Raw genomic sequence first — 14323 nt, 5'->3', positions numbered from 1 at the left:
TTTATGACTTATCTTTACCTCCTAGTTCATGGCCACGTACCCCCATCCAGAAGATGGGGCCCCAGAACAGCTCACACCACATGTAGGCCATGGGGTCTGGGGGAGCGCAAGGATGGCCACAGGGAAGCACCGTGAAACAGGCAGTCCCAGTGGCATCAGATCTAACCCCTGCACACCCCACAGGCTCCTTCGTCCCCCAGCCTCTGCCACAGAATTATTGTCCAGACACACAGGTCCCATTTATGTGAAAAGAGGTCTCTATAGAATTATAGGAATCCTTTGACCCCACCACTGTCTGGCCAGACTACAGAGTAAGTCCCATGCCCAGGCAGCGCTGGAGGAAACCCTGCCACAAGGTGGTACCGTGGCCACCAGGACTTAAAGGTGACAGTAGTTGTCTGAATATTTACCACGTCACCTACTCCTTAATTTTGCCACATGGCAAAGCACCTACAGGATTTGTGCCCTAATTCGCGTGTTCAAGGTCTTTCCCACACCAAGTCCCTCCCTTGAAATTAAATTAAATAACCACTATATACTGCCATCTGGTGGCGAATAGATGAAACCACACCTGTGAAATTCTGTCAGCCAAAATCAGTTCTCTTTTGTAAAAGCAGTTTGATCACAAGCTGCTTCTTACTGTGTAATCCAGCAGATTCAAAAACAACAGAACCTCCTAAGAGGGATTATTTTAATATAATAGGAAATATTATATAATATCTAAATATAATATATAATCAGGAGATACAAATAGTAATGAAAACAAAAACAGCATTAATAATAGCTGTGCTGTAGTACTTTCTAAGTTATATATCCATTTATTTATCTATAACATACTGGCTTCCAACCTTTGTAGATGGTTGGTGGGAATGTAAGTTGGTGCAGCCACTGTGGAAAACAGTATGGAGGCTCCTCAAAAACTAAAAATAGAGCTACCATATGATCCAACAGTTCTACTCCTGGGCATATATTTGAAAAAAACAAAAACATTAATTTAAAAAGATACATGCACCCCAGTGTTCAGAGCAGCACTATTTACAATAGCCAAGATAGGGAAGCAACCTAACTGTCCATCAACAAATGAATGGATAAAGATGGTGTGATATATATACATAACAGTATGTTATTCAGCCATAAAAAAAAAGAAATTCTGCCATTTATAACAACATGGATGGACCTAGAGAGTATGATGCTTAGTGAAAGAAATCAGACAGAGAAAGACAGATCCTGTATGATATCACTTATATGTGAACTCTAAAAAGTAAACGAATGAATATAACAAAACGGAACAAACTCAGATTTAGAAAACAAACTAGTGGTTACCAATGGGGAGAGAGAAGGGTGGAGGGGCAAGATAGTGGTATGGGATTAAAGCTACTATGTATAAAATAGATCAGCAATGAGAATGTATTGTAAGCACAAGGAAAATAACCATTATTTTTTGATAATTTTAAATGGAGTATAATCTATAAAATACTGAATCACTATGCTGTATACTTGAAAATAATATAATATTGTAAATCAACTTCAATTACTTCAATTAAAAATAATAAATAAAATACTGCTTTCCACCTTAAAGGGTTATTGTAAAGTTGAAATGAATGAATACATGAAAGTTTCTAAGACTGTACTTGATGCATGTTAAACACTCAAATGTTAACTACTTATAATCATTAATAAGCCCTGGCAGGATGCCAGGCATTATAGTAAATGCCATACATACTTCTGCCTCATTTAATTTTCAAAACAATCCTGATAAGCAGGAATTGTTATCATTCCCATTTTGCAGATTAGACAGCTAAAGGTCACAGATGCTGAGAAATTTGCCTAGAGGTCACAAAGCTAAAAATGGTGGAGGTGGGATTGGAACCCACAACTCTGACCCTAATTTGCCCATTTAACCACTATGCTGAATTGCTGGTGTGGGGTGATAAATCTCAAATGTTTATATCAGTTCCATCCCACCGTACACACACATACCCAGCCCCACCACACACACACACACACACACACAGTCCTCCGTGCTCATCTGCTCATAGAGTCTGCCATCCCTGCCCCCGAGCTGAGTCCTCACCCTTCCTGAGGAAGTTGCTGTTACACTCTCCCCATCTCAAGGCTCCAGGGTGCTGGCCAGCAGTTCCCTCTGACAAAGAAGCCACGGAAACTTTTTCCAAAGAGCTGCAGACAGGAGGGAATGAGATGGAGGACTTGGGCCTGAAGGGAGGAAACAGGAGGAGAAGCTTTGTGCTTTCAGTCAGGATCATGGGTTGGGGTGAGTGTGGACTTGGGACCCAAACGCACAGCATCAGTATTGGGACGGGGGTAGTTTACAAACCACTGAGCTGGGCTCTCCGCCTGCAAAAGGGTCCTGTTGGTGCCGCCTTGCCTCAAGTGTTCAATGAGGAAACAGTGTGGGAGTCAAATTGGGTGGAGGGTCTATGAGGGGAGTAACCTCCCTTCGTGGACTCACCACTTGGACTGGTAGATTTGGAAGAGGGCTTCTATGTCATGGACTCGGGCAGAGGAAGAAACTGAGCCATCAAGAGATGACACAACTTGCCACATCCGTGCAGCTGGTGATGGAGCCATTGCCAGGACATGAACTTATTGCACCTGGCATGGATTCTGCCTGGCTGAGCTCACCCAAACACCAACCACCATCTGACAATATGAGTTTGAGGCACAAAACCCCTCCTGATCATTAGGACTGTCATTTCAATAGTTGTTTTCCCCAAAGTTCCACAAAACACAAGTTCTGTTGGTTGTTACTGTCTTTTACCGGGGGAAAAAAAGTTCTGTGGTTAAAAAATTTGAGGAAATACTGGGTTGAACATGGTGACATTGTTCTTTTTCATAACTATGAATGAGTTCATCTTTAAATCTCTGCTATTCCCAAACCTATTTGACCAGGGGGCCCTTTGGCAGGGGAGGAGGGTGGACATTTGAACACATCTCGGCATAGATATCCCATCCACCCCAGTTCTGGGTGATGCTGACAAGCATATTGTAGCACACTGACTATTGAGAACACATCAAATGGACTGTTTGATGGTGCTGATAACAAAAGTCTTCGTATAGTCTTTCAGTTTCTCCAAAATCACTGAAGTTCATCAGCCCCTCTTTAGGAGAAAGGGGAACACACCAGAAAATTTTGTTCCAGAGAGTTTTCAAAGCCTGCACAGAAAGGAGGAAATGGGTCTGCTGAGGAAAGAGATTGGGTAGTCAAGAATTATCTTCTTGTCCTTTTTCTACTATAGATTCAGTATCATCTATGAAGTTGGGCAGGCAGTCTTTAATTTATTTTATAAAGCGCCTGGTGGTTTCTGCAGTTCCTGGTAGTTATTTTTATCCATCCCTCTTTCGTCCAAGAGGTCCGTACCCAGAAGTGACTCGCTAAATGTTTTTCAACTTCACCTGCTGGCCAGGTTAAGGTGAAATCCCAGACTGTTTTCTAAACATCGACCAGTTGATTTATCAAAACGGAGTTGAAATGTAAGTGTTTAGTTTTATTCTGTCTCTCTTCCAAGCACTCCAACTTCTGTCAACTCAAGCCACTTCCCAGCAGCTGCTCTGAAATCCCATTGACTGGAGCCCTGGAAACGGGACATCCTTGACCCTTGGAGTTACATGACGGAGGCTTTGCTATTTCCCACGCTGCGAAGGGGAACCACAGTCCTCCTATCTCTCTCAGTTCAAGTCATGTACTTGGCTTTTGGTTTTGGACCACTGGGTGGAGTGAGATTTGATCGTGGGAAGGGATAGACCTTCTTTTGGAATCACTTATAAAATCTCACACTCAGCATTCATTCATTCGCACCCGTCACTCACCTGTCATTCCTTCACTTGAATACCAGGCCTGACGTGCTCTGTGCGAGCAAGATACTACCCTGGGTTAGGCACTGTCTGTGGGGGGCTTGTGTTCAGGAAGGGAGCAGACAGCTGAGCAACACCAGAGGACCCGACTCTGAGTCCCTCTCCAAGATGGGGCAGCCCGAGGACAGGAAACATCTCCTTTGTCGTGGGAGTTCTAATGCCCAGGACTGACTGTTGAAGAAAGGTGTTTAGTACGGACTCAGAATGGCAGCTCCTCTCCAAGGCCTTTCCCCATGTGCTTCTTTATAGGGAATCACTTAATAGCAGTGGTTTCCTGTAGGTTTTAGGTCCCAGCCCAGGGACCAGCAGAACGAGAACTAGACCTGACATCAGATTAGTGCTTTTTTTTTTTTTTAACTTTCCTGCTTTTTTTCCCTTTTAACTTTTGATTTTGACATCATGTCAGACTTACTGAACAAGAAAAAAGTACAAAGAACCCTCATATACTCAGTCCCCAAATGTTAACATTTACCACGTTGCTCTGTTCTTCTGTCTCTTCACACACTCACACACAATTTTATCCTGAATCATTTTAATATGTTACAGATACCATGCCCCTCTGTTCCTAAATACTTCACTGTGAATTTCCTAAGAACATGTAACCCCAGTACAATGATCAAAATCAGGACACTAACGTTGACCGAATACTACTGCCTAATCTACAGACGTTATTCAGCTTCACCGTCATTTCAGTAACGACCTTTTACAAAAAGATCTGGCCTAGCATTCAACTGTCGTGTCTCTTTAGTCTGGAATAGTTCCTCAGTCTGTCTTTGTTTTTTATAACATTGTATTTTTTAACTTTAAACTTTTTGTTTTTATACGGTATTTTTTTCATTTACTTTTTCTAGGTTTTTTAAAGTTACTTTCCATTTACAGTTATTACGAAATATTGGCTGTGTTCCCCACGTTGTACAATAGATCCCTGAGCCCATCTCACACCCAGTATTTGGACCTCCCACTAGTCCACCCCTACAGTGCCCCACCCCTCCCACAACCACTGGTTTGTTCTCTGTATCTGTGAGTCTGCGTTCCTTATGTTATATTGACTAGTTTGTTCGGTTTTTTATTCCACATATAAGTGATATCACATGATATTTATTTTTCTCTGTCTGACGTATTTCACTTAGCATAGTAGCCTCCGAGTCCATCCATGTTGCTGCAAATGGCAAAGTTTGTTCTTTCTTATGACTGAGTAGTATTCCATTGTATATAAATACCACATCTCCTTTATCCAGTCATCTGCTGGTGGACATGTAGGTTGTTTCCATATCTTGGCTATTATAAATAATGCTGTTACGAACATTGGGGTGCATGTATCTTTTTGAATTAATGCTTTGCATTTTTTTTGGATATATACCCAGGAGAAGAATTGCTGGGTCATATGGTTATAACATTTCACTTTTTAAAAGAGTAGAGACCTGTTGTTTTGCAGAACATCCCTCAGTTTGGGTCTGACTGATGTTGCCTCCTACTTCAATCCAGATTATGCTCTTTCGGCAGAAAAGCTGCAGAAGTGACGCTGAGTTCTCGGTGCGTCACATCGGAGTCAGAGGTAGCTGATTAGTCTCATTACTTGTGATGCTACCTTTGATGATTTGATTAAGGTGCTGTGAGCCCAGTTTCTCCGCTATAAAGATACTCTTTTACCCTCAAGCGTGTGGTGGGAGGATACGCTGAGACTGAATGCCCCATCCTCCTCAGACTTTCACAAACTAGTCTCAGCATCCATAGATGATTCTTGCTTGAATCATTTATCACTGGGATGGTTGTCAAATGGTGATTTCTCTAGTTCCATTATTCCTGGCTTTCTATTTGTAAGTCAGAGCTCTCCCTTTTAAAAATGTATATCCTCTGGATCCATAGATCCTTGTTTTATTCAGTGGATTATAATCCTTTACATTAATGTTTATTCCAATGTTCCAGTTCCTGATTTGGCCGGGAGAACCCCTACAAGCTGGCTCCTGTGTCCATGTGACCTGCCCCTGTCATTCCTTAAGATCAGCACTATTCAAAGGCAGCCTTTTGGGGCTAGATGGAACCTTTTTCTGTATTCCTTGATTTCCTAATAGGTACTCAGTCAGTTTCTCTGCCTGGTTGAAAAACTCCTGGCTCCCACCCCACTCTGCCCCAATCTCCCCATTTCTCCCTACCTCCATCACCAACCCCCTGGTGAAATAGGATTTTCCAGCAAGGAGACTTGACTAATAAGTGATGGGGTGTCCGCATGCCCACCTTCAAACACAGGAATGTTTAATTTCAGCACAAAACACAGAACAAGAGTCAGCCCCCAACGCGTGACTCCAGAAGTGGGCAGGCGCCAGCGGCGGGCGGACTCACCACCCTAATGGTGTTTGCTTTTCTCCTGTGTAAACCACATGATGGTTGCAGAGGATTTGCCCTTTGCTTCGCTGTTGCTCTTTTATCCAAAGAGGAAGCAAGTTCTGATTGTGCTCAGTAACAGAAGGCACTGGACCGCTGAGTTCTCACCTTTAAGCCAGTTGTTGTCAAAATGAGGGGGAAAGAAAGAAGATAGACTGCTCGTTTTGAATTTGGTTTTACTTCAGAAGAGCCTGTATTTTTTCCCCATTTCCATGTATTGCTCTGAACGTGGAATATTTCCTTTTTGCACCTGGGAAAGGGAAGAATTGCTCACTCAAAGTAAGAAGTGGGTGTGGGAGTGACACGTGAAGAGAGTACTGAATCGAAGTTGATATTAGGAATCATCATATAAGGAAGAATAATTGTAGAGCTGGGCAGGCAGGAGTTGGGTGTAAATACATTAGTCCCCACCCTTTTCGTCAGCGGTCACTCAACCTTGGACGTTAGAGCCTGTCTCACTGAGAGAAGGAATGTCGCTGGGGAAGGAAAACAGGGCGGTGTGAGAGCGGGCAGAAGCTCTGAGCTGGAAGAGGCTGGGGAGAGCACGGAGCATGGCCCTCAGGTAGGGGACCTGGTCTGTAGGAAACCCCTGCGGTGCCCCCTAAAGGGAGGCAGTAGGGGTGGGGTGAGGGGACCCGGAAACTTGATTTGAAGGGGCAGAGCCATCAAAACACCCTTTATAATTACATGGCTTTGAAGAAAAATATAAATCCTGTGGTTTTCCCGGGGAAAGTGGGGGGTGAGGGTGCCAAAGCCACAGACGACACGTCAGTTCTCTAAGAAACAGAGAAGTGGAGGCTCTCCAGCTGGGCTGTTAGATGTTAGCAGTCACCTCAGTTTCATGCACGCTGCTCGGTGGCCCTGGCCACAGAGGGTGGGGACGGGCTCTCCAGCTACGGCCTGGAGCAGGCGCCCCAGGGTCGGGTTGACCTTGCTCAGCCTCAGAGACTCTGGGAACAGCTCAGGGTGTTGCTCAAGATGAGCCTCTTTCTTTCTTTCTTCCTTTCAGAAGAAAACCTTCCCCACCTACCACTCTGGAACCTACCATCCTAAAGTTGACTTACCTGATATTTTTCAGTGATTCATTATCTCACGATTGCTTCAGCGTTATCATGACCTACAGTCTGCCCTCTCTCAGACAAGCCAAAGCTGCCCTTTTTTTTCCTTTTCTTTGTCTTTTTCTTGCCACCTATCCTCCTGACTATTACTGTTGTCTTTGTTTTTAAACGGAGTCCAAGATAAATAAAAGTACTGTAAGAGTGGAAAGGGGCCGGATTTTAGAGCAGGTGGGGGAAGGGGAGGGGAGAAGGGGCAGGGGAGGGCTGGTGGGAGAGGAGAGGGGTCAATGGAGGGGAGGAGGTTGTAGGTGGTGCTCTTGAACCTGTTTGTCCAGCTGATACGTGAGTTATTTGCAGAAAATGGGCCCGTGGGGAGCACAGGCTGGGAACAAAATCCGGGGCTTGGGAGGCAGGGTAATGTCACTGAGAGTGCTTTGAAGATGCAAAAGGTCGGGCACACATGCTACTGGCTAAGCCCCCAATGATGTCTCTCTCTGTGGAACTCTTGTTGCACCTGGGGTTTGTGTCTGTCACTTGGTGCCACCGTTGATAGAAATATCCCATTTGGCCTTTATTCCAGAAACAAGTGTTACCTGGTGTTGTTAAAGCTGTTGTTTGTATGTGTGTGTCATGGCAACTAGATGACCTCTTTCTTAGGTGCAAAGCTGCCACCTTTTTTTTTTCAACATGCTGTATCCAGATAGAGCTGAGAAACAAATGTATGCTTATTATGAATTTTAACTTGTATAATCCCCAACAAGGCTGTGTGGTAGATATATCATTATCCCCATTTACAGAAGAAATAGCTGAGGCCGAAAGTTTCACAGCAGAGCTGGGACCTGAACCAGATAATCCAGGCGATCTCCCCATCTCAAATCTGCAGTCACATCTGCAAAGACCTTTTTTGGTCATATGAAGTAGCAGACACAAGTTCCAGAGATTAAGACCTGGATATTGGATGTCTTTTGGGAGGCTATTTTGCAGCCCTCCATAGGAGGTTACTTGTGGGTTTTATTTATTAATGTAAATCGAGTTTCCTCTAACCACCCAACTAGTCTATACTTCTTAAAAGGCACCAGTCATTTTCTCTGTGGATAAAGTCTTATGAAGTATCATCCTGGGAAATTCATCCATGATTGAAAAAAGGAAGGAAAGAGAACAGAGTCCAGCAGTGACACAGCCAGTGTCATGATGATCCGCTCTCTGCTGAGCACACGCATCTTCTGGAGACAGAGGGACTGGTGCTTTAGATTCTGTCACTGGCTTGTCTTCTTGAAGGTTGTAGCTCTTAGAAATGGAAGATGACGTAAAGATTCTTCCACACTAATTTTTAGGATTTTCAGAGAACAGACCAGAACAGCATGGTCGGTTTGACATGAAGAGAAGGTTTTATTCAGAGAGCAAGCATGAGGAAAAATGCAGCTTGGGAAAGGTCAGGGGACAGTGGGCAAGTTAGAAATGAAAGAAGCACAGACATGAATCTGTGTCCCGCCAGGGAGCCCGAAGGGGCGTGTCCTTGAGCTGCGAGAAAGTGGAGACATGGAGACCATGGGTCATAGATGGGATTGGCCCGTGATGGGAAAGGCAAAACAGGAGCGGTTTAGTCCAGTTGAAGCTTGAGCTGATGAGTCCGGCTGTGACCTCCTCGGGTCTGGAACAGGGAACTCATAGGTCAGCTGCCGCACCTTGACCTTTAATACTGGAGTAGCTAATCCCTCCACTCTCTTACACCAGCTGCTGCCACATGCGGACTGGTTACATCCATGTCCCCCGTAGAGGGCAATGGAAGAGAAAACACTCAGATCCTTTTCAATTCCACTGTTCTTCCACCAGCGTTCTTCAACCTGCATTTCCTCATTTGCAAATGGAGATGACATATAGAACTCCCAGGGTTGAGAAAAAGGTCTGGCACAGAGACAAGTGTCAATTAATGTTTGAAAACTCTGAATTGGTGATTCGGGTTTTTTCATTTTTTATTCTTTTTGCTGAGATATGTCCCCTCTATACCCACTTCGGTAAAAGTTTTTATCGTGAATGATGTTAAATTTTATCAAATGCTTTTTCTGCATCTATTGAGATCATCATGTGGTTTTTGTCCTTTCTTTTGTTGATGTGGTGTATCACATTGATTGATCTGCATATGTTGAACCATCCTTGTGTCCCTGGAATGAATCCAACTTGATTGTAGTGTATGATCTTTTTTATGTATTGTTGTTTTCTGTTTGCTAATATTGTGTTGAGAATTTTTGTATCTGTGTTCATTAAAGATACTGGCCTGTAATTTTCTTTTTTGGTAGTATCTTTGTCTGGTTTTGGTATCATGGTGATGCTGGCTTCATAGAATGAGTTTGGGAGTGTTCCCTCCTCTTCAGTCTTCAGAGAGAGTTTGAGAAGGATTGGTGTAAGTTCTTCTTGTGTGTTTGGTAGAATGCCCTGGTGAAGCCACCCAGTCCTGGACTTTTGTTTGCAGGGAGGTTTTTTTTAGTCTATTTCATTTCTAGTGATCAGTCCATTCAAATTATCTATTTCTTCTTGATTCAGTTTTGGTGAACTGTATGTTTCTACAAACTTATCTGTTTCTTCTAGGTTGTCCAATTTGTTGCCATGTAATTGTTCATAGTGTTCTCTTATGGTTTTTTGGTATTTCTGGGATATTGGCTGTAATTTCTCCTCTTTCATTTCTTATTTTGTTAAATCAGTGATTTTAGATACGTAAAGGTGTTCTGGGTCACCAGTGCCCTCCTCAACACACATGTTATCCTTTTGCCAAAAATTATAACTCTACCAACTTTGAGTCTCTAGGAAAGAAAATGCAAACTTAATTCCTACTAAAATGTCATTCACTCTGTTCTCCCCTTTTTATGCTTTCTTTTCCAGATGGTAACAAAAAATAATCCAGATGGGGTGCAGGTGCTGTAAAATGTTACAAAGGTAAAGTTGAAAAAATACCTATTCCAAATGGAGGAATTCGTGATTACCATGGAGGCACTTTTAAAGACCGTACATGGAATTCAGTACATTTATCCAGCTTGGGGCATGACCAGCATTGCCAGGACATTGAGTTTGGAACTGCTTTAATATCATTTAAAAGAACATGAGATCTAGAGTTTTTTTAACTTTTTTTTTGCACAATGTCCAGAGTATGTTGGGAACACTGCCTTTCTCTGTGGCTGATTTTTGTTTGGATTGAATTTGCATTTCCGCAGAGAACTTCAATGCAAAGAAAAGCTTGGGATTTAGAAGATGCCTGAAATGACATCACTGAAAATAAGTCACCCCAGTCACATATATGCTTTTAATTTTGTCCAGATTCTATTTCATAAAAATTTGGGTAACATAAATATAATTCTACATAAAATAAAGAGGAAAAATTAACTGATGATTTTGCTTCCTTAACAAGTAAAACTACCTGTATTATGTTAGTTCTGTTCCGTATCTGTGTCTATGTTTATGTATTGATAGATCTAGATACACACATGTAATACATACATAAATTTTATTCCACTATAATCATAATCTGATTTTAAGCTTTGTTTTAAAAAAAAAAAGTCTTATAAGTATCTTTCATACAAGTCCAGGCTGCATATTTATTATTTTAATGACTATAAATATTCTTCTGAGGGGTTGTACCATCAGTTCTTAGCCACTTATTTTCCTGTCATTGGGCGTTTGTTTTATTTATTGCCTTTTTTGTTTTTTACATTTCATGAACCACTTTGTTCTTTACCTTCTTCCAGCCCCCTTTCGAGTCTCTTCCTGAGATCTGTGTCCAGTGGTAGAACATTTTTATACCAACTGTATCTGATTTAGACACACAAATATGCTTGAAAGAGTAACTAATCATGGAAAGTAAGTTAACGGGAGAATGGAAAGCAGCAGAGCCTGCAGTAGGAAGTATTAATGAAGGCAGTTATTTATAAAGGGATTAATAAATAAAATTGCTTAATTAACCTGACTGATCATCATTCTCACCCCCAGCTATCTCTTTGATCCAGTTCAAGTGCCCTCCCCTGGTTACCTCAACGAAGTAAGCAGCTGCAAGGTAGATGAAGACGACACTGTCAAATTAAAAGGCAAGCAGAGCAGGGAAGTCCTGGTGCAGAGAAATGACCTTCCGAGCGAGGACGCGAAGACGACCGCGAGCAGAAGCGGGACGGCCGGTCCGCTGGAGCCCTGCTGGCCGCACGGAGGACCGCTCCTTCAGGGGGACCCCGGAGCGAGTCCCTGTGCCGAGAAGGCTGGCGGTGCCGTCAATGGCATCGGCCCCACTGCCGCCCTGCAGCTCACTGGGGACCCAGCCCACCCCCAGGGTGACGGGGGCTCCTGGGCCAGTACCGCCAACGGGGTTCGCCCGGCCCAGCCCTACCTTGAAGGGGGCAGCGCCAGCGAACCGGACCGTGTGCTGCCGGCCTCAGAGGAGACCCGAGTCAGCCCACCTGGGGACTCCAGAGCGCCTCCCAAGGCAGAACATCCTGCCCGGGAAGCACAGGACCACGTCCTCCAGATACCCGCCCCGGACTACCCTCGGCGCCGGGGCTCGGCTGAAGACGACGCTGATCACGGAGAACAGGGTTGTCTTTTCAAGAGCCGCGCTGGGGAGGAGCCCCGGGAGGGCGTTCAGCCCAGGGCGGGGGACCACGGGATGAATATACCCTTCTCCGTGAAGAGAAGCTGGGATTCATTAAACGAGGCCGCGGCAACTGAAGTTCTAAATGTCTACTTTAAAGAGGAGGATCCAGCTCAGGACGTGCCTGTGGCTGATTCGAGAAACGGGTTGGAGGAGGGCCCGGGCTCCCGTGGAGACAGGAGCGGGCGGCTGGAGGCGGAGGAGGACGCAGAGGTGGCCGAAGCCCTTGCTGCGCTGGAAGCAGCGACTGCAGGAGAAGATGTGGACGAGGCCGATTAGGGGAGGGGATGTGCGCAGGCATATAAACTGGCGTGGCCCTGGGGCCTGTGGGATGCGTCTGCTCCTTAGACGCAGAGCGGATACTCTGCCGCACGCACGCACGGGTGCAGCCTGAACAGGGGTTGACACCCAGCATCTGTTCTGATGGCTGCGAGTGCCTGCGTCAGGCCGCGTGCTAAACATGGACAGGACCACTGTCTGGATGAGCTATCACTCAGGATACCAGAACGAAAGTCAGAGTGGGCCACCGTGCTGGGCTGCACAGCATGCGTAGGGATTAAACAGCCTGCTCCCCAGCCCGCAAAGCTCCCCCAGAACATCTGGTGCAGGTGTTCTTGAGGATGCGCTGAAGTCCCAGCACTTAATCCCACGGTCACAGATTCGCAGAACATTCTGTTTGACTGTAAATTCTTTATCTTGCTTTTGAGAGCCAAACGTTATACCCAGCCTGGGAAAGGTAACTCCCACAAAGTGCCTAATGTATCCTCCCCAGAGCATGGCTTACCTTCAGGGACAATCACCCAGGGAACTAATAACTAACCACTCGTTGTTGGACAGAGAGTTAAGCTTAGCAGCTGTCAGTGGAGCAGGAGCCACCCATAAACAAATGGTTAGTCATTAGCTGTGATAGCAAGACACCTTGACCTTAACTTTTTTACATTATTACTTTTTCATCTCCTTTGGGATTTGGGGGTACAGTCAAAATCGTTCTTTAAACTGTTTATGTCCTATTTGGGTTTTAAGTTCATGAGATTTGGATGAGCAAAGAGATAGATGGAGTGTTTTGTGCCATGTAACGTCTGATTCTGATTAAAATGTAAGAACACATGTGTCTGTGTGTCTTAACTAGAATGTGGTTCTAATTTTTCAAGACTGAGCATTAGTGAGCCTTGATGTTTCTTTGAATGTAAAGAGCTAGACTTTTAAATTATAGTTGAGGAAGAGACTAGGTTGGTTTGCTAAGAATGCTTTGGCTCTCTGGAGTTCTAACTCTTGGTGTCATGACTACATGTACAAATCTTATCTTAAGAATGAACAGCTTTCTCTGAGTTTCAGCTTTCTAATTTATAAAAACAAGGACAGCTATTCTGACATGGCTTAATGGAGAATTTAAAGATGGTCAAGACTACCTAGAAAAATATGAACGTGGACGATGTTTTATTATGTATGGTGTTCTGTAACACAGGCTCTGAAATCTGACTGACCTTGGTTGAATTTCCAGCTTTGCCATGTGACCTTGGACAAGTATCCTTCTATTTGCCCATCAGTTAAGTGAGAAGAATAATAGTATGTACTTCTAGAAGTTGTCATAATGTCATCACTCCATTTTGGTAATTATTAAACATAAAACATGATTTCTGAGCCTTCCAACATCTTTAAGGACAACACCCTTACAAATGCTTAACAGACATACATTTCTCTGGGTTTGCTTGATGACAAGCCATCACTACATCAAGATCACTTTGAGCCCTTAAAGGATAAACGTTGGCATTGTTAATTGCATTTTTGGTTTGCTTGCTATTGTATTTAGTACACCAAATACTTACTGTTTCAGAGTCATTCCTTCAGCAATTTCCAAGTGTATCTGTTGGGATTAGGTCCAGCTGCATGTGCTAAATGAGTTATAAAAATAGAGATTTATTTATCTCTTACGTGAAAGAAGTCTGGAGGAAGCAGTCCAGGCTGGTAGAGGATTCCACGATATCAGCAACTTACTCTCTTTCTATCATTAGGCTTCCTTCTCAAGATTACTGTATGGTCCACAATACCTGCTGGGGTTCCAGTCATTACAATTGCTTTCCATGCAGGAAAAAGAATAAAGGGTCAGAAGATCTCACTCCTTCTCTATTAAGGACCTTCCAGAGGTATAATTCAATCCTTCTGCATATACCTCATTGGTCAACCAAATCTGGTTACTTGGTCACATCTAGCTACCAGAAAGGCCAGGAAAACTTACCTTCCTAGCTACGAGCATGACTCTCCCAACTAAATTCAGGATTCAAGTACTGAAAAGGTACGGAGAATGGACATTGAGTTTTGAGATGGTCTGCTTATGATCTCTGCCACACCAGGTACTCAAAACACAAAAGCCCAGGGTACAGCC

General features: G+C 43.9%; 1 protein-coding gene across 3 annotated transcripts in view; it reads left to right on the top strand.

Annotated features, from left to right (window-relative positions):
• PGCKA1 (PDCD10 and GCKIII kinases associated 1) overlaps window positions 1-12983 on the top strand; it is a 72146-nt gene extending 59163 nt beyond the window's left edge. Inside the window, exons 1-3 of one of the 3 annotated variants that reach the window (XM_072973890.1) lie at window positions 3476-3492; window positions 10191-10244; window positions 11292-12983. In XM_072973890.1, the coding sequence (XP_072829991.1) occupies window positions 10213-10244; window positions 11292-12219 (960 nt within the window). In that variant the 5' untranslated portion in view covers window positions 3476-3492; window positions 10191-10212 and the 3' untranslated portion in view covers window positions 12220-12983. Of the gene's footprint in view, window positions 1-3475; window positions 3493-6741; window positions 6818-10190; window positions 10245-11291 lie in introns of those variants that run through there. The other 2 variants (XM_072973889.1, XM_072973892.1) reach the window with 2 other exon arrangements.
• Window positions 12984-14323: the final 1340 nt, after the last annotated feature.

This window comes from Vicugna pacos, chromosome 2 (assembly GCF_048564905.1).
Source record: "Vicugna pacos chromosome 2, VicPac4, whole genome shotgun sequence".
Lineage (NCBI taxonomy): Eukaryota > Metazoa > Chordata > Mammalia > Artiodactyla > Camelidae > Vicugna > Vicugna pacos.
This window is presented reverse-complemented; position numbering and strand designations above follow the sequence as displayed.